We start from the raw sequence: 22,869 nt of genomic DNA, 5'->3' as shown, positions 1-22,869 counted from the left end.
GTGGGGCTTGGGGCTTCAATAGAGGAATTTGGGGCGCACCACTCAGTCTATAGCCAGCTGGGCATTCCCCAGGGATCCCCTCAGGCTTTCAGGCCAAGGGTAAATTCCCTCACCAGGGTCCCCACTGAAGATGGCACCAGGCTGACAGTTTTCATCCAAATGGATGCTACTGAGAAGGGGGCGGGGCAGCTAACAGTAAGTCTGCCGGACAGGGGTGACCTGGAGTGTGTGTGGGGGCACGTGGGGCCTCGGGGCCCTGCAGGAAGTTCTGCTCCCGGCCTCCTGCTGTCAGCCCCTTTGGCCAGCGTGCCCGGGAGACTGAGCCAGGCGGGTGTAAACACCGGCATTTCAGCCCCATGTGGGAGCTGGACACTCCAGAGCTCCCTGGCAGTGTGGCCGGGATGTGGCGGCCAGCACTGAGTCAGACTCCCCCTCCTTCCCTTATAGACAGCTTTCACCCCACAATTATTTCAGCGTTTGCCTCTGGAGAATCCAACCTTAGTCCGGAAGAGAGTCAATGCCATGGGGTTTGGGGTTTGGAGCTGGGTGACTCACTGCCTGCTGGCCACAAGGACTGTCTCTGGTGGCAGGGATATGGTGGCCCCCTGGCACAGGTGGCAGTCTTGTCTTGCCCGATTGTTAAATTTGCTCCAGTGTTGAGTCAGAGGTGTTGCTGGGGAAGGGAAGGTGTCAGTGGGCCCTGAGTACTGCCGGCCTGAGGTGCATGGAAAGAGGGGACTGCAAGGGTGACAGGCAGATGGCTGGAGGCCGGGGGTCAGGAGGTCCTCACAGAAGCCCTGGATGGGGGACAGAGAGCACCAGGCCCGGGACCCACTGACTGAAGAGGTGGCTGTGTCCCAAGAGGAAGGACCCTCCCCCACCACATGTGTGCAGGACAAAGACGCCCCCACAAGCCCCCCACCCCTGCCCAGCTATGGCCCCCTACTGGATGGCTGTGCACCAGGAGAGGTAGAGGGACGTCAGACATTTGAGAACCAGCGGTCCAGAGGCACACAGGTCCTGAACTGACACTAACCAGAGAGTCCTCATGGGCCCTGTCAGAGCGGGACACAAGACAGGCACTTAACAACAGAGTCTGCCAGGACTGGCCCATGGTGGGCCTGCGGGACCATGTCCAGTCTCCAAGCACATAGTGGGGACTGACATGTGACCAACACCCTTAGGGGGTCAGAGACGTTACTGTCGGGAAGGCCAAGGGGCCCTGGGAAGGCCAAGGGGCCCTGTGCAGGTCGGAGACGAGGACTGCCCCAGGGTCTGATGACGTGCGCGTGCTGGCCCCTGCAGAACTGAGGACATGGATGACCGCAGGCTCATAGGGGTGGGGTGGGGGGGCACTAAGGCCTCAGGCACAGGGGTGCGGCCATGATGAGTAAGGCAGGAAAGGTCAGAAGCGGCCGACACGCATGCGAATGGACAACAGGCAGCGGCTATTTTTTTCCAAGACCTTCTGTCATAATGTAGGACAGACACCCGCTGGCTGGGCCCCGGATCACGCTGACGACGAGATGCTAATGGAGGGCAAGATGGGGGCCTGCCACATGGGGATGGCGAGGGCGCCGGGTCAGAGGCCCTGGGGAGAGCCCCTCCGAAGCCGAGAAAATGACTGTGTCTGGCAGCGCCCGCCTGCCTCAGGCTCTCTGGGGGCCTGCACAGCACTTTCCATGCCTGCTGATACCATTTGCCTGCTCGCCAGGTGACTGAATGGCTGCCAGGTGAGGAGGAGATGGGGTGCCAGGCTGCTTCCCGCCACTCCCTCCTGCTCACCCTGGGCACCCCCGGGAGCCATGCCTCCCCCACCCCCCACCGAGCCCCTCCCAGAGGCCGCTGTCCCGTGTGTCAGCAGCTGGGTGGGCAGGCCTGAGGGCCTCCCCTGCTCCCTCAGTGAGACCAGCCGGAAAGAGTCACCTGTAAACCACTCAGCACTCACATTTATTTATAAAGTTACATCCTATAAACATTTCTAACAAATAGTTTTAAACAGGGTGTGTCGTGACATAGTCCCGCCTGTCTGCCGTTAAAGCCTCTCTCGGGAACCATGAGAGAAGATGTGGGGGTTCCCGTGACACTGTCGCCGGGCGGTGGGACAAGATGCCCACAGGGGTTTTCTTGCCGTTCCTGCAGCACCTGCGCAACCCCAGGGCTCGTCACCTGGACCCGCAGGCACACACGGCTGCTGAGCTCAGCAGGGGAAGTCGTAGCCCTGAGGCTGGTGGCACCGTGCGGGGACGCCGTGGGCCACTGTGAGCCCCAGGGCCCTCAGTCACCAGAGTTGACACTTAGGGTCATCCAGTTAGGTTTTCATCACTGCCAGGAAGGAGGCCTGCAAAAGGAGAGACGGGGACGTAGGGCAGCGGCTGCGCCTGATGGACGGCGGGTGTGGCCTGCGTGCTCAGCACCCACTGGCACTGCCTGGGGCCCTGACCACAGCATCAGCGTCTTAGCCCCTTAGAAGCTCTGCCAGGTGCCTCTCAGGGGAAGAGACAAGTGCAGCTTGTGTCCCCAGGCATGGCCTGACCTGCAGGGTGGCTGCTGTGAGGGGGCGGGACGAGCGAGTACCCCAGGGCCCATCATACCTCCTGGAGGAGCTGCCCCAGCCTTTCCTGGCTGTGGATGGAGCGCCTGCAGGAAAGAACATCCGTCAGCCCTCCGGGCCCCCCACCCACATGGGGGGTGGGGGAGGACAGGCATGCCCAGGCCCATCCATGCGCCCCCCCACAGGCTGACGGGCAAGGCGTCTGCAGGCACGCGTGTCAGCCTCATCTCTGCCAGGACAGCTGAGCTGGGGCGGTGGGGCAGGCAGGAGAAAACAGGGCGAAGGTGGCACTGGGGACCACAGCCTGCTGCATGGCCCCACCTGTCTATCCTGGTCGCTATGGTCACGGTGAAGCTGCCCTCTGTGTCCGGCAGGTAGGTGGAGGGCACCACCCTGTAGGTCCCCGCAGACAGGTGGCAAAGCCGGCTCACTTCCTGGGCGTAGCAGTGTGGCACACAGCTCAGCAGAGGCTTCTGGAGCAACAGAGAGGCTGTGCCCTGGCCCCCACCATCTGCTGGAACCTGGGGAGGCACGGGCACAGATTGGTAGGCCTGTTCCTGGGCAGACACAGAGTGCCCTCAGCCGTCCTCAGGCTCAGGACGCTCTCCTTCCAAGGCCGGAAGCAGGCCGGGCTGTGGACATCCGGGCAGGAGCAGCCAGCTGCTGTCTGCTTGGATCTCCTGGGGCTTGGTACCTGTTCCCCCCACCCCAGCCACATCACACACACACATGCTCGTGTCTGAGGAGGAACTGCCAGCCCCACAAAGCTGGGCTCACCACTAAGGCCCCACCACCCTTGCCAGGAGGTCCCATCAGGTGTCAGGTGCCCACACCTGGGGGAACCACCACAATCACCTGGCCTAGGCCCCTCCCAGAGTCGTCTGATTGGCCACCAGCACTTTTTTCAAAGCTCCTGGGTGCCTCTGCTCTCCAGGAGCACAGCGGCTGTGCCCTGCACCCACCCCCCCCCGCCCCCCGAAGGGGACAGAACCTTTTGAGAAAATCCGACTCTTCTCCTAGGTCACTGTACTTCATGCTACATGTGTCCCCTCCACCCCAGTGGATCCTGGAACAAGGCCCGGGTCAGCCTCCCAGCCCACGTCCCCCTGGGACACCGGCCGCCGCCCTGAAGTGGGGACCCCAGGAGCACACTGCGTGTGGGCTGGGGAGGCTCAACAGCACCATGGGATCCTGTGACCTCTGACCTCTGGCACTTGACCTCTGCCCCTCCCTCCAACTATTGGTCTGCTAAGCGTGACTTGCCTGCATGGCAGAAGAGAGGGCAGACTGACCAAGGAAGATGCTCCGGGTGGTGCTTACGACTCACTGGCCCTTCCCTGGCCTCCACGCACCCTTCTCGCCACCCGTGGCGGGCACTCAGCAGACCCCACCTAATACTTGGAGGACAGCAGTCCCCTTCTGTGGGGCTCCCCAGGCACACACCCCATTCTGAGCTGAAGGTGGGAACAACACGTTTTCAGCCCCAGATCCTGGAAGCCACCTTTTCCCTGGACCTGGCTGGGGTTCAGGCCCCGCCCCACAGGGCTGAGCCCACTGCAGTCTGAGGCTGAGCGCCCTGGCCCGGGGGATCGTGGGTAACCTTGTGAGCGCCTCACCCACACACCTGGCTTTCCCTTTTCTTTCTGATCTGAAAGTCTTGGGCGGCAGAGTGGCCGTCACTTAGCCTCCCCTCCCTCCCTTCCCTCCCTTCCCACAAGCCCACACCATGGCCGTCACTTCTTCCTGGCTCCCGAGGGCGCCCACTGCCCCAGGAGCAGCCTCGTGGCACGGGGCACGGGGGAGGCCGGGGTTCCAGAGCTTTGGGGCAGCTGCTGATGTACAGGTGATCACTGCCCAGTGACGCCAGTGGGAGGCACGGTCCTCACGACACAGGTGTTCTAAGCCAGGTGAGTGGACAAGCGGCTACCTGAGCTGACCTGTGACCCCAGTGAATTACGAGTCTTATGAAACCTAGAAATGAGTCTTGCACGTGACCGGCCAGCCTGGCCAACGTGCACAAATGATGTGTCCAGGCCTGTGCTTCACAGCCCGCTATCTGCATGGACACAGCTCCTCTGAGGGGCCCTCCCAGGAGCGCGAGGAGCTTGCCTGGAAGACGTGGAAGCCAATGGGATGGCAGTCGCTGTGCGGGCAGTGCTGGCGCAGAGTGATCCGGACACAGCGGGGGCCCGCGCCGCCCGGCACCGAGAGTGGCAAGCAGGGGTTGGTGGGGTAGGATGCGAAGTTCCTGCTGCCCCCCGCCGTCTGGCCAATCCTCCAGGAGCCCCGCAGCTGCACTGTCTCCCACTCCCCTTCAGGGTCGGGGACCTCGGCCACCGGCTTGATGGCACTGCCCAGAAAAGACAAGCACAGGGGGTGGCTGCAGCACAACTGGGCCTGCCTCGGGCACAGCCGAACACGCAGGACCTAGGAGGGGACTGCCAGCCCTGTGGCCCCTCACCTGAGAGAGACTCTCCCGCTGGAGAAGACCCGGAGCAGAAACTGCCCCGGTACGTCCTTCAGAAAGGTGCTGGGGACAGCCAGGTAGTAGCCAGGGGCGAGCTCACAGCGGAGATGGACCTCACGGTCGTATGCATGGCACACGGTGCCAGCCACAGGGGGCGTGGACAGAAGCCGGGGCAGGCTGACCCGCCGCTTCTCCACCTGAGGAGAGAGGGCCCGTCAAAGAGACCGGCCCAGCACCATGCTCCCAGCATTAGGGCCTGTGGGCCCCTCCCCAGCCTCTCAGGGACCAGCTGAAAATGCCCACGACTCCCAGGCTTTCACTCAGCCCTGTCCCAGATGCGAGCTGCAAACCCTTCTGCTCCAGGGAAAACAGACAAATGTGCCGGCTGTGCCCCAAAGCACATGGCTAAAGCACCCTGGGGCCGCTGGACAAAAGGCCTGCCCACAACACCTTTTGCAGAAGAAAAGGAACGTAATGTAAGCCATGCCCACAAAGGGACAGGGAACACGGTGCTGGGAGCTGTCAGACTGGGAGCTGTCAGACCTCGGCGGGACACACGAGATGAAAAAACAGGCGAGCGGGCAGCACGTTCCTGTGCAAGACGCTCCTGGCCCTTGGGAGAGGACAGGCGTCTCCATCGGGCCCAGGCGGCTCCTTGGACCACACTATGAGAGCAGAACGCTACCACCCCATGGGTAGGGAGACTGAGGGAGGAGGGAAGGGGAAGAGGCCTGTGGAGGTCCCACGGGAAGTGGCTGAGCCCAGGGCCTGGCGTCTCAGCAGTGGTTCTAATAACCCGGCTCCCAGGAAAGAGCCTGGGTCAGGGGCCCACAGCCTGGCCCACCAGGCGGCTCTGTGGGGGCTTTGGTTCTGTTTGCCTTTGGTCGACAGACACACCTGGCAAGGTAGAGGGAACCGAGTCCTGCAGCCCCAGATCAGCGCTGGGAGCACCCACAGGCCTGATCCCCAGGATGGCCAGGCAGTGGGGGCATGTGGCGCTGGCTCCTGGCACCACGTGTGTCCCAGCACTGCAGGTCCTGGGATTCAGGCCTCGACGGGCCCCGCCCCTGACCCCTGCCCGAGCGGGAGCCACTGGCCGTAGAGTTACCTTCCAGAGATGTAGGCCCACAGCAGGGTAGTCCTGGCCTGGGGTGTGCGCCGGGCTCCACGCAGTGCGGTCGTCCCCTGCAGGTGCCCGGGCCCGGCCGGCCCAGTCGGATGTGCGCACCCTGGGCCTCTGCAAGACGGCAGCGCACACCTCACTCGGTTCCCAGACCCGCAGCCAGAATTTGGGGTTGCTGGGGAAGTCGCTGTTGTTCCGGCAACCTCCTGCCGACTGGCCCTTGACCCAGGCCCCAGGCAGCGCCTGAGTGTGGCACAGCAGCTTCTCTGTGGCGAGAGCACAGGGCGTCGGATTCCCACGCCCCCTCACACCCACACACGCCAGTCCTCCAAGAGCCGCGCTGTGTCCCCACCTCCAGCCGCCTGGGATGGGAGGGGACGGCACAGAACAGAAGCCAAATGCGCCTGGGGCCCGACCTCAGAAGGCAGAGTCCGCTGCACGCGCACAAAGGCTGCCCCCGAGTAATTTACCCGAGTAGAGGCTTTGCAGGTGGCCGGTCTCTGTGACCGGGTAGCCAATGGTGACCTCGTCGAACTCCCGGAGGAACTCTTCCTCTTCCACCCAGAACTCGCCCTCCTGGAGCTGGGACAGCAGCTCAGACTGGTCCGCCGCCTCCACCCGGCTCCAACCTTCGCCCCTGGAAGGAATCTCACCTCAGCGGAGGCCTCATCTGAGAGCTGACGGCACTGACTGGGGCAGACGGGGACCCAGACAGCATCTTGAGAGCTCCTGTCCCTGCAGCCCTGGACGGCCCCACACCATGGCCCCTTCCCATGCTCAGATGTGCTCTGGGCTGGACCAGCCTCGGGGCAGTCACTTGTCACCCCTCACGGGCTCCCGCCTCTGCATGACTGTCATAGCCTGGCTGAGTGGATGGATGAGTGAGCGGTGAGGGAAGGATGTGTGTCCACTGCCTCGGGTGGAGCTGCTCAGACCAATTGTGGGGGTCTGCTCACCACCCCGCTGGCGAAGGGGAGCTGTCCCAGCACCAGGACGTAGCCGTGGCACAGGCGTCCCATAGGTCCCTGTCATCCACAGCCTGACTAGGCATCCACCATTCCACGGGCAGTCAAGACAGGACCCCAGGGCCCAGGGTCAGCCAGCCTCCTGGGGCCATCTCGGGCCAAGCACAGGACATGTGGCCCATGAGCAGGGGCCGAGGGGGCCTCATGGGACCCCACCGAGCCCTGTCCTGACCATGGAAACGCCCTGGCACGAGCCCCGGCATTGGGCCAGGCACCCACACTGCTGTGACAGCTCTCGGCTGCCACTGGGGTCCCCGCATGGGCAACTCACCCCTCTCTCCAGGGCCCCTGCCAGCAGCGCCGGCCCCAGGGGTTCTGAATGCACAGGAGCAGGAGACTGGGACCGGCAGGAGTCTGCAGCTCGCGCAGGTCTGAGACAATAAAGGCGTGAAACTCCCCCAGCTCCCGGGAGCCTGGCAAGGGACGGTGCGGTCAAGGCGGGAAGTTCCCAGACCAAGTGGACGCACCGCTGTCTCCTTCCCGGGGCTGCTCCAGCCCACCCAGCTGCGGCCACACAGGCATCGGGACCCCCACAGGGGAGGCCCCTCTGCTGCCCGCTGTGGACAGGTTCACTCAGGCATGGCCTTTGCCAGCGCAGAGCCACAACAAAGGGTGGCTCTGGACACCGGCTCAGCTGGACCAGGCCGGCTACTCAGTCCCTTCTCGGGGCCTCCGCCCCTGCCTGGATGGACGAGGGACGCAGGCGGCACATGGCCAGTTCTGAAATGTGCCGCTACTAGCACGGTCGCCGATGGTCTGTGACCAAGGAGGGACAAGGGACACCTCCAGTCAGCAAGGCGAGCTGGGGAGGCAGGGAGCGGTCGGGCAGTGGGAGGGCTGAGGCCCGCGGGAAATGACTCCACTTGCCCAGACCAAGGACAGACTGCCTACGTGTGGAGGAGCCAAGCAGGATGGCACCGTCTGGGGCGGACGGTGGAGGGTGGCGGCCCAGAGCGGAGAGAACTCCTTTAAGTGCTTCATTCATAAGGCACTGTCATTGGCCCTGGGTGTCCTGCCCACATCCCCGGCCCCTTGCCACCTCACTGGGCTCCAGGCGACACCCAGCACCCGTCTACCCCACCCCGGGGCAGCTGATGCTAAACACAGCCCCTCTCCCTCAGGGCAGGCTCCCCTCAGCCCTGTCCCAGGCTCTGCGTGTGGCAGATCCATTGCCAGGCCTGTGCCAACCCTCACACATGAGCCAGAGCAGCGTAACTGTCAACACTGGAGAGTTTATTGCAACGTTCATAGTCTCTGAGCAAAGATTCCATTATGAAAAGAATCCTAAATAGGAAACTTTCATTCATAAAGATGTTCACTGCAATGGTATTTATAAGTGCACACAACTGGAGTGACCCAAAATACCCACGTTAAGGGAAGGATGAAGGAAGATCCACTAATGAAATACGTAGCTTATGTAACAAGAGAAAACGGCATTTAATGCAGAATGCCGAAAGTGCGTGTTTATGAAACACTGAGCAAGCACTAAAAAGTCACAGCAGTTAATGCTCGAGTGATGTTTTCCTTTCCACAGCCTTTCTCTAACGAGTGCATCTATCACTAAATCGATAACCTGAGTGTTGATTTTGCCAGGTTACCAGCTGGGCAGACATGGTACCATCTGCCTCCTAGACCGTCTCTGCAGGGCGGTTACCCCTCCCTGGGTGGGTCCTGGTCAGGGAGAAGGGTGGGCAGCAGGAGGTCACACCCGGGACAGCAGCATGGAAGGACAAATGTCCTCGTTCCACTTAGTCCTGTCAGGGCCACAGTGAAGGGCCCGCGGAGGTGTGAGGGCACGTGCCACGCCTCCCGCTGCCAGCGTCTCACCTGCTCTGGGGCTGAACACGGAGCAGCTGATGAGACAGCGCTGCTTGAGGCCCAGCAGGTGCCGGCAAGTCCTGGGCTCCGAGTCGCCGGGTCTGTCCTGCTGGCCACTGCTTTGTGCCAAGTCCTTGAGGTTCCACCTTTCCGCCAGGCCCCCGGTTAGGTCCACCAGGGCTTCCGCCACCTGTCCTGCCCACAGGTGCTCGTAGGACCCATAGACCCTGGGGAGACAGACGAGTGGGGTGAGCCTCCGGCACTGGGGTGCGTGAGGCTCCCGCCTCGCTTCTACCCCCAGCCTACAACAGCCACATCATGCCCTGAACCCCCACTTCAGTCTCTTCTCTTCCCTGCCGCCTCTTCCTCGCCACGTCCTTCACACGCTACCACGCAGCGTCCCAGCAACACCCTGCCCCCTCCCACGTGGGCTGGAGTGTGAGGCAGGGAGCACCCCGTCTGTCAGGACCAAGCCCCACCCCCTGACAGCGGCCGTGGGACGGAGGGGCTCAGGCCCACCGCCCTGACCGCAGGCCTCCTGCCTATCAGCCCAGTCTGCCAGCAAGACGACAAATGCCTTCTAAGAGGACAGTGCAACTCAGACTGTGGGTCAGGGGCTCGGTCGCAGGCGGGACCCTGAGAAACAAGGACTGACAGAAGGTGGCCTCTTTCTTCCCCAACAACTTGCAGAGAGGCTGCCTGTCCCCAGTGGTAGGAAACAAACAGGTGTAAAAATCTTTGTTGCTGAGGTTTGAGGAAAGAGAAGAAAACACACATCCTCTTCCTGGGGTGATACCTTCATGCCCAACTTTGAAATGAGGGCAGGGGAAGAGGGCGTGGGCGGGGAGGGAAGGCCAAGCACAGGCCCAGTCTCCGAGTGTCTGTCTCTGGACAGCCCTACCCCGCCCTGCCCAGGCCTGGCCCCCAGACCCTTGGACCTGACAAGGGCGCTGCAGCCCAAGTGGTGATGCTTCCGGCAGCCTAAGGTGGCCGCGGCCCCTCCAGCCTCCAGCATGCGTACTTGGCATAGACTTTCTCCAGCAACGGAAGCCAGAACACATCTTCTCTCTGGCACCGGGAGAAGCAGAGTCTCCCTGCAAGACAAGGCAGACGGTCATCTATGGTCACCTCCACCCAGTGTCCAAACTGCCAAACTCGACAGGTGAAGGAGCCACGGTACGTCTGGTCGAGCCAGCTCGGCTGTCCGGGAGGAATGACCTACCGTGTACAGGAAAGGCAAACGGAGACCGTGAGACACAAACATCGTGCGGCGCATTCCAAGTGTGTTAACCAGAGTGTAACTCAACTGTCCCACAGGCCCCTACGGTTCTGCAGGGGCCTCGACCTTTCTCCACACCCAGCCGCCAGTGCTCACGGAAAACCAGTCACTGGACAGAAAATAGCAGACTTTTCAATAAAATATTTTCAGACCACAGTGAGGAAGCCAAGTGTCTCTAAAAGCTTCAAGTCCACCATTGAGTCCTACTGTCCCAAATAAGCACGAGACCTGAATCCAAAACACACGTAACTTTTACAAGCATGAGACCCAAGTCTGGACAGAGCCGACTGCAGACGGCAGGCCACCATGGGCACAGCAACCCCCTGCAGGAGCCTGGAGCTCAGGGCCTCTGCCAGCATCCGGACACAGAGGCAGTGCGGGCTTTGCACCGAGGGACTTGTTTGGTCCTGGCTCTGCCATCCAGTAGCCGGAAAAACAATGACAATGGTTCTAGTGCCCTCATTTGTAAAAAAAAGGCAAAGCCGGCGGGGCCTGTGGAAATGAAAGCCAGTGACGTGCCGTGCATAGCTCGGGGCCTGGGACAGGGAGGCGCTCTGGACGGGGTCACCACTGTCCACGAATGCTGCTGCATTCATCAGCAACACTCAGCAAGGAGCCAAACAGAAAGCCGTGAGAGCCCCGGGGAAGGAGTGTGAGCACTTGTGGGGCCCACCCGGCATCACTGACAGTCTGAACCATCTTTTACCAATTTATAGTCAAGCTAAAGCCAGCTAGCTAAAGAAGCTTATTCCACGCCAGGCGCACACGCTCCCCTGGCTAGCCCTTTCCCATCGGGCTGGCATGTCTGGCTTTTTATTCCACATGTGTGGCTCTGAGTACCTCAGCCCCCAGGACTCAGGAGATGGCAGAGCAGGACAGAAAGCACCCCACAGACCCCTGCAGGAAAGAGGGACACCGCGTCTGGGCCTCGGAGCCCACGGCCCACACTAGCAGCCACAGTAGAGCACCATGGAACAAGGGGTTCAGATGCCTGGCCCCCCACTTCCTTCCTGTGCACGGCAGACAGGACGATGAGAGCAGGAGGAAACCGCACTGTTGCAGACACCTGCTCCAGGAGGTGCCGACTCTTCTGCAGGGCAGCACAAGCACACAGGAACCAGCAATCCCCGAGCAGCCCTTGCTTCACCTGCCCTTCCTGGGGGTTATCTGGAAACAGCCGGGGCGTGGCACAAATTTCCTGAAATAGAGGAAATTGTCCAGAGTTACATCATGCTTGATGGTGAGTCTTTAAAAGGCAAAACGGAGGGTCTAGGTGATGGGCTGCAAGGAGCTCTTCCGCTGATCCACACCGCCCCACAGGGAAGAGAGGCGGCCGGCTTCTTGCACATATGCGTCAGCTCACGTCACTCCATCCAGCATAGATCATGGGGTCCCTGTCTCTGTCCACCTTCCTTAATTGGCAAAACCCCCAAACCTGGATGAATCCTACCATCCCCCTTCTCAAAGCAGCGAAATGTTCACCTAGAAAATGATTTCACTTTCAATTCCCAGCGGTAAATCTCGAGGGATCCTGTACACTGCTGGAAAGCCTACTGTTTCTCTAAAAGGCTCGATTTCCCACTCCCCAGACTAGCTCACGCCTTCGCTGCTCTCCAGCTCTTCTCGCCACGCCCACGCCACCTCGCTTCAGGCTTCATCAGACGCCACCTGCCCTGCCCCTCTGTCGCCTCAGAGCCTGCGACGCCCTCCCTCTGCCACCTCTGCCGGCAGAATCCCAGCCGCACAAGGCACCAGGGAGAAGCTCTGTCTTCTCTAAGACACTGCCCCGCACACTCTTTCCCTCTAGGTTTCCGTTCACTGACCAACTTCTGGAAAGAGCTGCCGCTGCTCCTCCTCCCTCCGGCTCACTCTCCACACCAGCTCCTCCAGCCCCTGAGCCAGTCACCAGTGTCCTGCCTGTCGTGTGTCCTCATCTTCCCCAACACCCGGCAGCCTCAGAACAGCAGTGGCCTGGTGGCTCCCATGATTCCATGTGCTCCTGGCTGCCTGTTCACCTCACTGTCTGCTGCTTCTCAGGTCTACCTGTCCGGGCACCTGCGTGACCCCACTTGGAACGGTCAGGGCTCAGCCAGGCTCAGTTCTGAGGCCTCCTCCTTCTCTCCCCAAACTTTCTCCTGACATACTCTTCCAGCCCTGGCCCACAAGCCACGTGTTACAGCCCCAGTTCCCAGAGCAGGGTCTTCCTGAGCTCCCAGCTCTCACATCCACCCGCCTGCTGAGCTCCAATGGACACGTGACGCTCGATTCCACCTCCAGCTCTCCCCACAGCCCGCTTTTCCCCAGTGCATCAAACAGGGCTTCCCTGCACCTCGGTGCTCAGGCTGGACATCTGGGTCATTCTCGATCGATTCATCACCCTCAGCCTCCACTTCCAGCCAGTCACCAGGACCTACCAGAGCACTTTCCAAACTCCTCCACTGGTAACAGACGTCACCCTAATGGGAGCCCCTCCGTCCTTGTCCAGGACTGCAATGGCCACTTGCGTTCTGGCCCCACAACCCACTCCCCACAGGCAGTAGGCGTGAGCTTCTTCAAACACCCCCCCAGTTGAATCCGTCTTCTAGGGCTGCCCCGCCCCCCAAGGGCCTCCCCTTGCACCTGAGAGCCGTTTTTCACCCAAATCCCACTGGCGTATCCTACAAGGCCCTGGCCTCCTCTCAGGCCAAGCAGGCCCTCTCAGTGCTGCACAAAAGCGCCTTGGTGCAAGTCGCGCAGTTCTGGTGGCCACGCACACTCAGGAAAGGCAGGTTGGTCCCTGGGACAGTCGTATTCAGCAGGCAAGCCATTCCTAAAGATGTGAGCGTAGCGCTAGGCCAGAGCATCCCTTTAAATTACCACCTGAAAACGTCCACAGCTGAAAAGGCAGGTGCACTGAATCCACAAGAGAAAAGTGCAGCGCAAAGCGCCCTTGTTCTGTGGGCTCAGCCTGGCAGTGCTAGAAGATCACGCGAGGACCTCACCGCCGGGGAGCAGCAGCCACAAACAAACACGCGACACCGAGAGCCGTGCGGCGAGAAGCCACGTGCGGTTAGCGGCCCGTGGGAGCAGGAGGGCAGCGGGCTGGGTTCGCTCGCTCTCCTCCGGCCGGTCCTCCCCTCCCCTGAACACAGCCGTCCCGGGCGGGGGTCGGGAGCTCCGGCCCTAGGACGCCCTGCAAGGCTGGAAGTGGGACGGCGCCTGGGAACCCAGTCCTGAGGGCGGCAGGCCTGCGGGCCACCGCGCGCCCAGACCCGGCCGACCCGGCCCCCGGTCCCGCCGCGCCGGCCCGGACTCCGCGCTCGCACCCGCGCCGGAAACAACGGCTAAACACCCGACCTGAAGCCCCGCCAGCGCCTGACCTGCGGCCGTCTCCACGTGATGTCCTCCCGGAACTGGGCCAGCGGCGTAGAGAAGCTGGAGAAGAGCGAGGAGCTCGAGGCGGGGAAGGCGGCGTCTCGGAAGAGCTCCCTGGCCGGCGCCCGCATCTTGGGCGACCCGGGCTCCCATGGGCAGCACGAGCCCGGCGCGAGGGCGAGCGCGGCCCCGGAGGGAGACGGCGAGTCGGCTGCCGCTTTCCGGCCGGCCCGATGCTCCCAGTTCCAGCCGGGTCTCCACCCGGGGGAGAACCGCAGCGAGCCCTGGGCCCCGGCGCCGTCCGTTCGGTCGCCCCGGTAACCACCTCCTCTGGGGGCGTGGCTTCCGAGCTGAACTCTCGCGAGGCTGAAGCATCTTCCCAGCAGCACTTCTCCTTCCGGGCCAGCGGGGCCCAGAACCGTCCCGGCCGAGATCCGCCGCTGAGAGGCCGACGGCCGTCTTGTCCTTGAACCAGTGTGGTTCGGACTGGGGCGTCGGTGCCGCTTGGACTCACGGGTTCGGGAGACTAACGGGACCGGAGAGGCCACTTCGGCCGAGGTCGGCCGTGGACCTCTGGTCCCAGCATGCAGCGCTGCTTCCCAGAATGCTCCTCTTCTTCCGGCGCGCGGCTTCGGGGCCGCCTTTGTGGGAGCAGCCAATGGGAGCCGCGCTTCGGAAGGTGAGTGGAGTGCGGTCTGCGGCAGGTGGCAAGTCTGCAGGTGTGAAGTTGTGTCCTGAGGTCCGGGGGAATGAGATGGCCCGGGGAGGGCCTTGCCGGCCCGGGAGGCTGGGTCAAGGCAGTCTGGGGTCAGACGCGCCGGGCAGGGCATGAGATTGGAGCATCCTGCTGGCCCCTAGATAGCCGGGCTTCTGGTCCTGGTGGGCTGGACAGTGAGTGACCTGCTGGGACGTGCGGTCCTAGCTCGTAGCCGCTCAGTGCTGCGGGAGGCGAGGACAGTGATTTCCGCACCTGCGCAAGGACGCACCGTTGCTGCAGGAAACTGCCCTTCGCCATCCTTGTTCCCCGGAAGGCAGGCGGTCAGCCAGAAGCGCGTTGTCCGCCTGCTCCCCGAGCTGCGTCAGTGTGGGTGCGGCCTTCACAGAGGACCGGCAGGGCAGGAGAAGGGGACTTGCTAGTGACGGCTCTGCCACCTCTGACCGCTTCTCAGATGTCGCACCCCAGGCCGCTTTCACCCAGCGCCTGGATATGAAGGGTGGTTAAATCAACACCCCCCTTTAATTTATTGTGGTGACAATGGTCAACAAAACTACATCGGTTTCAAATGTGCATTTCTATAATATGTCATCTATATGTTGCATTATGTGTTCACCACCCAGAGCCAGTTCTCCTTCCATCACCATATGTTTGACCCCCTTTGCCCTCTTCTACCATCTCCCTCCCCCCTACCCTCTGGTAACCACCAAACTCTTGTCTGTGTCTATGAGTTTTTGTTTCTTTATTTACTTGTCTTGTTCCTTTCAGTTTTATATCCCACATATGAGTGCAGTCATGTGGTTCTTGACTTTTTCTGTATAACTTATTTCCCTTAGCATAATGATCTCAGTATCCATACGTGTTGTCACAAATGGCAGTATTTCATCCTTTCTTGTGGTAGAGCAGTATTCCATTGTGTATTTATATCACAACTTCTTTATCCATTCATTTATCAAAGGACACTGATTGTTTCCATGTCTTGGCCACCATAAATAATGAACATTGGAGCACACATAGCTTTATGAATCAATGTTTTCAGACTTTTTGGGTAGATACCCAGGAGAGGGATTGCTGGGTCATATGACAATTCTATTCGTAATTCTTTGAGGAACCTCCACACTGCCTTCCATAACGGCTGCACCAGTCTGCATTCCCACCAACAGTGTATGAGGGTTCCTTTTTCTCCACAGCCTCTCCAACATTTGTTACTATTTGTCTTGTTGATGATAACCATTCTGACTGGGGTGAGGTGATAGCTCATTGTGGTTTTTATTTGCATTTCCCTAATAGTAAAGGTGGGCAGTTTTTCATATATTTGTTGGCTGTTTGTATGTCTTCTTGGGCGCAGTTTCTGTTCCTGTCCTCTGCCCATTTTTTTAATTGGATTGTTTGTCTTTTTATTGTTGAGTTGTATGAGTTCCTTATATATTTTGCATATTAGCTCCTTATCAGAGGCGTTGTTTGCAAATATCTTTTCCCATTCGGTTGGTTGCCTCTCAAAGCCCTTTTGCAGTTAAATCCGAAAAGCCCCTACTGCTGGATAGGAAACTGAACCTGATCCAAGAGCTCCTGCCCCTGACCTTTCTGCTTCCTTGGAGCCCCTGTGACAGCTGCAGCTCCTCCCTCTGAGAGGCTCGGCAGGGCCTGCGTGAGTAGCAACTGCTAGTGGTAGCACCCCACTAGGCCTCAACCCCCTGGTTTGGGGCCCTAGGGTACTTATCTCTGCTGAGGTTCTAGAAAAAGGGGTGACCACATTGCCCAACATGTCTCATGACCATTCACCACCCCCGTAGCACTAGCTGTCCAGGAAGATGCTTCCGACCTCTTGGCAGACTGGAGGCTGTGCTGTAGCTGAAAGCAATCAGCAAAAGCCTGGGCTCTGCTGTGTCTAGGGATCCTGAAGGGGTCAGAGACCATTTTTTTCCGTGCCCTGGGGTGCTGGGATCTGCCCCAGGTAACACATAGAGGTGGTTAGCAGCAGAGCTGGGGCCAGCCCAGGATCGGGGCTCCTGAGTGGGGGCCTGTGCTGTGCCACTCACCCAGGCTTGCAGTGACAGCATTATGGCAGCTCTGCCGTCAGCCTGTCCGGCACAGCTGCACCCGCACCACCCATGGCCCATACGCTCTGTGGTCCTATCCCCCACCCCTAGGTGCAGAGATGCTCCCCAAGCCAATCAGGAGTGTGGGCCCCTGTGCCTTCTGGGCCCACCCCAGCTCTGTAGAGTGGGGCCTCTGGCTCCTGGGTATCGGGCTGGAAGCAGCCCTGGCCGTGGGACAAGAAGGTCTGGAGGCAGCTAGTTCTCGACCCACAAACGCAGGCCCTGGGACAGGCAGTTGTTTACAGTCTGAGCCTCAGCGCCCTCACTGTAAGGTGGGATACCACCCCCATATCACAGTGCTGTTTGAGGGTTACAGGAGGATGAAGGTAAAGGTTCTCCTTCAGGCAGGACCAGCGGCCACTGACCACACTCAGTGGTGGACTATACAGCTCACTTCTAACCGCTTTCCTTTCCTAAGCCCATGGGTGCTGCAGGCCCTATGGAATCTGAACCTTGCCTGCTCTCCCCTCGCCCCAGTCCATGTGTGCCCCCCAGGTTATCCCTGCTTCGGACTTGGCACTCCATGGCTCTGCTTCCAGTCCTTATCCTGCCTGGATGACTGTCCCTGTCGCTCTTCAAGGGGTGTTCCGACTTCCTAGCCAGGAGGGTCTCCCCCTCTGAACCCCCACATCTCTCCTCTGTTTGTCTAGTGGGTAGTAACCGGGCAGTTCTCTGTCTGGGCACTGCATTCTCATGGGGGCGCAGAGACTAGACACTAGTGTCCTGCCCACAGATCACCCCAAGTTAGGTGGAGGTGAGCAGGGCAGCGCTGAGGCTCTCCAGGTGAAGGGACAGGCAGCAGTAGCTGGTGGAGGAGGGAAAGTGCTGGGCCGACTGCCACATTCCACTGGGATCCACCACAGCTGCTCCTGCGTCAGCACCAAGAGCCCCTGGTTTTGCTTCTGCGTAGTTGCTGGCAGCTGGGGCGTCTGGGGCGTCCCTAGCTCCAGAGCCAGAAGCTTTAGAAAGGCTCAGCAGGGCATAAGAAACAGTCCCCCGGGGCTGCCAGGAGGCTTCCAGTCTGCAAAAGGCCGGAGGGTGGGTGTTCTCCTGCAGCCAGCCCTGGGGTGCCTGGGCGGGGCCGTTCGCCAGATACTGCTGCTGCCAGATCGTGGCCACAAGGGGACAAGCCAGAGGACAAAGGCCAGTATGCTGAGAATCTAGAGCAGAAGGAGAAAGAGACAGGTCTTGTTGATGTCCCTGAGCCCCAGAACTGGTGGATCCTAGGATTGCCCTGTACTGATATCTACTGCTGGTAACAAATAACCCCAAAACTTAGCAACTGCAAATGACAGAGATTTATTATCTCACAGTTCCCGTTGGTTAGGAGTGTGGGAGTGACTCCAGTGGGCGGTTCTGGCTCAGGGTCTCGGGAAATGGCAGTGGGAATGTTGGCCAGGACTGACGTCAGCTGGAGGGTCCACTTCTGGGCCACTCACAGGAGGCCTCAGTTTCTTGTCTTGTGGACCTCCAGGAAGCTGCTCAAGTGTCCTCAACGTGACAGCTGGTTTCTCCCAGAGCTGGTGATCCAAAGGGGCAGGGAAGATGGAGGCTGCACTGTGTTTCATGAGCCACCTCAGGTGTCTGCAATATTCCATTCGTTGGAAGCATGTCACCAAGTCCAGACCACACTCAAGGGGGGCACATCAAGAACCACCTTTTGAGGGAGGAGCCTCGGAGAATTTGTGGTTGTATTTTTGGACCACTGTGTCCCCAGGGCGTGAGATGGGTGTGGTGAGCCTAGGGAAGCAGTTTGGGAACTGGGAGGGTGTGGCTGCCCAAGGTTCTGATATGGTCTGGAGGTGAGAACCAGGGCTCTGAAGGAGTGGAGGCAGGCGGCATATTTGCACTTGAAAAGATCGCTCCGCTTGCAGGGGCTCAGAAGTTGGTCTTGAGGCTAGACTGGGAGAGTGAGCTCAGAGGCCCAGGTTCTGGGCCAGCAGTGGAGAAAGGCACTTGGTGACTAGTCACGTGAGTCAGAAAGAGGAAGGGTGCCACAGGACGGTGGCACCAACTGACCTGAGGCAGCCCAGGAGCTGCAGAATTGGAAAAAGAACTGGCTTTGGGTCCGATCAGTTTAGGAAGGTTGATGGGACTCATAGTTAAAGAATAGTCTTTGATCAGGAAAATCCTTGATGCGGACTTGGGTTAGACACATTGTCAGCTACATTGACGGGTCTGAACTGCGGGGTAGTTTCAGGCCCCGTGTCCCATCCCCCAGCAGCCAGAGAGCAGGCCCAGTGTCTTGGGCCTGTGGGGCAATGGGGCGCCTGCCCCTCTGAGCAAGCCTTCTGTCCAGGATTCTCATGAGGGCCCAGGGCTGGTGGAAGGCAGCCTCTGGCTCCCCCACGAAGCTCCCACCTTAGCAGGACCAGCCACCGGCCCACACATCCTGGAACTAATTGCCCTCTGAGCACTAACTGCCGTCTGAGAGATGGGGGAGCCTGGGTGGCCACCCCAGTGGGGCCAGGAGGTGTCTAGAACATCACCGCAGGGCCCCAAAACCCAGAGCACTCTGAAGTTAGCTGAGCAAGTATTGCAGGAAACCTGGTCCTGCTGGTCAGGTGTCCTGGCCGCTCTACGTGCCTCTGTCTCCTCATCTACAACCCCCCAGGTACAGAGGGCCCAGGATGGTTGTCAGGATTAAGTGAGAAATGATGCAAAGTGCTTGGCTGGTCCTGGGCTGTGAGAGGTCAGTGAGGCCCATGGCCCTGGGCTGTGGAGGGAGGTCTGGCCAGTGAAGGTCACGACCGTTGGCCAAAGGGAGACTGCCTCCGGGATCATCCTAGCTGGAGGGGGAGTGGTGGTCTGGAAGCTTGGGTGTCACCCCTTCCCCCGCCTGAAGGTTCAGCTGAAGGGACCACCTGCTCTTACCAGCAACTGTGGGCGCTTCTCCAGGAGAAACAAAGAAGGGTCCACCCCTAAGGCCTGAAGGGTCAAACCCATCTGCAATAAGGAGACAGCAAGTTGGTGTGACCTTCACATCCCACCGGTAGGCATCAGGGTCCCATGTGACAAATGGAGCTGGGAAGGGAGAAGGCAGGAAGCCCAGGACGGCACAACTGTGGGTAGGACACAGCGGCTCCATGCGGGCAGCCCGAGTTCCCAAACCAGTCAGGCCTTGTCACTTTGCTCACGGCTGCAGGAGGCGCGCGTTCTTTTTGGGTGATGTTTTAGGTTGAGTCTGGGGTGTTTTTTACTCCCTGGTCTAAAACCAACACATGCTTCTAACAGGAAGCTCCCCCAGCTTGCTCCCCGTGGTCACGTGGTAAGTGTTACTCCGGACACGGTGCAGGTCACCTCCAGTTGCCTGCAGTCCTTGGGAGTGAGCACGTTTCAGTGTGGGCTGCTCTGCGTCGCGGGTGCCACCGTATGCAGACGGTGGAATCTTTCTCTGTCTGCCTGCTCATTGGTTTTTGAACAAGGAGAGGCTTGTCTGGGCCTGGGTGGGTGGCACTGATCCTCTTAGCACCCTGCCCCGAGCCCCTGGAAGGCCCTCAGAGACGCTGGGCCTGGCGCTGTGGACGGCCTGACCAAGCCCCACGTTTCGTAGTCATTTCTCTGCTCTGGGGCTCCTGTTCTGGGTCTCGCCAGGTGACTAGAGAAAGTGGAAAAAAGATACAGCCTTAACAGCTAACATCAGACTCTTTCAAGTAAAGGCTGGTCTGTATCAGGGAAGACATCTTGATAGGTGGGCCGCCCAGGGCGTGGCTGCCACGGTGGCTCAGCCTGCCGGAGTGGGGGTGTCTGATGGCAAAGGGAGGCAGTGGCTGGGGTCCCTCCGGTGGGCGAGGGCCTGTGGAGATGCCCCCGTGTGCAGCCAGGACGCCCTGATCAATTTGAACGTCTGTGTGGCTTCACGTGTGTCTCCATGCGCCAGGGGCTTCAGTAAATCCTGCTACTTTGCGGTCCCTTTTCAGAGTCCCTTTGCTGCCCCAGGAGGCTGTCTCTTGCTGGTCCAGCCCATGCATCCCATCCTCATTGTGACCTTTGCTGAGCTTTTATTTTCTATTTTAGTAATCGCTCCCTTAAAAAGTATCAAGTCCTCTGTTGGTTTTCATCCTCCCTTTGTCTCAAGTGCCACTCCCTGTTTCCTGGTTTTTCTCAAGCCCCCTTGGGTGGCAGATTTCAGCCCCAGGGCTCAGAGTCTGAGGGCTCTGCTTGCCCATTGCTCAGGTGTCAGTGTGGTCCCAGGAGTGTGTGGCCCAGCCCCACACACTTCCCGCCCAGCTCCCAGCGTGAGCTGCAGCTTTAGATCTGAACTTCTGGACATTCTGCACAAGTCAGCTGGCCTGGGAGAGGGGGACTTAACACCGTTAAGAGTGACGAGCTGGACTGCACAGGACGCGGCCTGAGGCGCACAGGAGACCTCACTGGCACCATAAGGCCTAGAGAAGCTCCAGGCAGCAGGGGCTCCGCACGAGCCCCATCTCCCTCACACTTCCTTAGGCGTCCGCCATCAACCTCCTCGGCCAACCTCCTCACAGAAGCCACTGGTCAAGGCCCCGCCTCCCTTGGCCCCAGCCGATCCCACACTCCTGGCCCTCCCCTCCCCTTTCTGGACGGCGTCCCCTGGCTCCATGGACACCGCTGCTACGCCTCAGCACTCACTGCTGTCTGGAAAACACAGCTGTTTCCCCACATTGTGCACTCAGCCCTTGCGGGGGCCATTCGGCCATGTGCCAAGCCCCATTGCTGTGCACGTGGCAGGAGTGGTTGCGTGGAGCCCGTGTGAACAGAAGGGGTGCATGGTCCCTGTGTGTCCAAAACTCGTGTGAGCCCTTCGCTTATCTGTGGCAAACTGCCTGGAATGTTCCAGATGCTCTCTCCCTTAGCACGGGCCCCTGAGGACCCAGTGACGGGAAGACCCCCCACCCCACTGCCACCTGAAGTGTACAAGTAGCCCGACTGTAAAATAAACCTTTGTGGTTTCAAATGGTCTTGTAGAGTCGCCTGTTGCTGGGGCATTCATAGCCTGTGTGGGGTAGAACCAGCCCCCACGAGAGGGGTGCAGCTCTACACGCAGGACACGCATGCCCTTGGATCGGGCTGGCTGTGGCCCGCTGCTGGAAGCAGAATGTTGGCAAACACTGGGAAAACTCAGCTGCGATGACTCACGAGGCCGGTGATGTCTGAAATATCTCGGTCGGGGCGGGGGGACATTAGCATGTGCTGGTCACAGGCTGTGTGGCCAGATACTACAAGGAAGACGTGCAGGAAAGGGTTCTGGGTTTGCAAGCTGGGAGGGAAGGAATTGAGAAAGGCCAGGCATGCAGGGGCTCCCGGCTGGACAGCAGTCCTTCCCGCTGCCCCCAGAGGGCAAGTCCGGCTGGATCACTGGCAAGGACATGGAGGAACCTCATGACTGCTGGGAGCCGCTCCTGAGCTTTGCAGTTGGGAGGACGGCAGGGTGGAGCTGGCCGGAAGACCAAGGCTCCTCAGCAGTGACCCGGGAGGGCTGGGGCGTGGCTGCCGGCCCGAGGAGCTGGACGCGAGCATGTGGGGGGACAGACCACCGCATAGGTGAGAGCAGAACTGCCAAAGGAACCCAGAACCCAGGACTGAAAAGTATGAGACCACTGACTTGCACACAGCCTCACAGGGAAGAGGCTGAGCAGCGGCTCTGCCCCTAAGGAGGTCTCCTTGGTCACCGCCGTGTTCCGGGCTGGCTGAGAAGACAAGAGAAGACGGAGTGCCTGGCCTGGGCGCCCCTCCCAGGACAGGGCCCCTCTCAGCACCTGCCTGGCAGGGCTCCAGGACTATGGGCAGGGGTTGCGAGACCTCTCGTGTCGTTTCCTCGGGGGGTTCCTGCACTGGCCCAGTCCTGTCCCTGCAGGGGTGACTGGCCTTCCAATTTACAAGTCCCTGGGTTGAGTGGAGCCCCACCTGGCCCTGGTGCAGGGGTGGCACGTGGATACTCCTTTGTGGAAACCACCTGAGATCCTGGGCGTGGGCTTTGGCCAGGACTGGATGGGGACTGGGCCATCTCCTGGGGAGAGAGGTCTTAAGTGCAGGGAACAGGTCAGTGGGATATTTGGTGACCTGGTGGCACCAGGTTGCTGATCCTGCTATGTCTTGGCCCCTTGTGTAGTGGGGCTCTGGGCCTGGGTCTAGTCAGTGGGTCAGGTAACATCACTGGGGACCGAAGCATGTAATCCTGGAGTGAGAGCTGGAACAAAAGCACAGCACTGTCCAGTTGGCCTGAACCTGGGGACGATCTTGGGGGGCCAATTCTGGATGCCGCCCTGTGTAAACTCAGTGGCTGCACTGCTTCCACTGTGTACAGCTCGACTGTCCTTCGTGGTGAGAGAGTGGAGTCCCCGACCTGTTCCTCTTCCGAGCCCCACCTGTCCCACCCGTCCATTACACTTGTGCCAGTCGCCACTGAAGCCCATGTCTCGATCCTCTGAGACCAAACTTGCCCCCACCACTCAT

General features: G+C 60.1%; 1 protein-coding gene and 1 long non-coding RNA gene across 5 annotated transcripts; one reads left to right on the top strand and one right to left on the bottom strand.

Annotated features, from left to right (window-relative positions):
• Positions 1–1,929: 1,929 nt before the first annotated feature.
• Positions 1,930–14,602, bottom strand: CAPN10 (calpain 10). Of its 4 annotated transcripts, none has more exons than XM_074316130.1 (12): positions 13,626–14,602; positions 11,321–11,464; positions 10,009–10,205; positions 8,997–9,214; positions 7,441–7,540; positions 6,615–6,781; positions 6,130–6,410; positions 5,016–5,218; positions 4,664–4,904; positions 2,876–3,075; positions 2,595–2,640; positions 1,930–2,341 (listed from the first exon to the last, which is right to left on the bottom strand). In XM_074316130.1, the coding sequence occupies exons 1-12, from the start codon at positions 14,448–14,450 to the stop codon at positions 2,312–2,314; spliced, it is 2,652 nt and encodes an 883-aa protein (XP_074172231.1). In that variant the 5' UTR covers positions 14,451–14,602; the 3' UTR covers positions 1,930–2,311. The 4 variants fall into 4 exon arrangements, with proteins under 4 accessions (XP_074172231.1, XP_019567220.2, XP_074172224.1 ...); XM_019711661.2 differs by having other exon boundaries at positions 11,333–11,464; positions 13,626–14,601; XM_074316123.1 differs by having other exon boundaries at positions 7,441–7,582; positions 13,626–14,600.
• On the top strand, positions 14,187–21,374 carry LOC109434594 (uncharacterized). The gene is made up of 2 exons (XR_002135837.2): positions 14,187–14,299; positions 20,611–21,374. It is a non-coding gene; the product is annotated as an uncharacterized LOC109434594 (long non-coding RNA).
• Positions 21,375–22,869: the final 1,495 nt, after the last annotated feature.

The sequence above is a fragment of the Rhinolophus sinicus genome, linkage group LG01, assembly GCF_036562045.2.
Source record: "Rhinolophus sinicus isolate RSC01 linkage group LG01, ASM3656204v1, whole genome shotgun sequence".
Lineage (NCBI taxonomy): Eukaryota > Metazoa > Chordata > Mammalia > Chiroptera > Rhinolophidae > Rhinolophus > Rhinolophus sinicus.
The sequence above is the reverse complement of the archived record's forward strand: the minus strand, read 5'-3'. Positions and strand labels throughout refer to the sequence as shown.

Excerpts from the sequence above, each read along its gene's own strand:
- CAPN10 (XM_074316123.1), bottom strand. The coding sequence starts at position 14,450 with ATGCCCTGCCCGGCGCGTCTGACCCCAGACTGCCTTGACCCAGCCTCC. Across the intron at positions 6,782-7,440 it reads CAGGGGCCCTGGAGAGAGGG|GGGCGAAGGTTGGAGCCGGG; the intron begins GTGAGTTGCCCA and ends GATTCCTTCCAG. Across the intron at positions 2,641-2,875 it reads ATAGCGACCAGGATAGACAG|GCGCTCCATCCACAGCCAGG; the intron begins GTGGGGCCATGC and ends TCTTTCCTGCAG.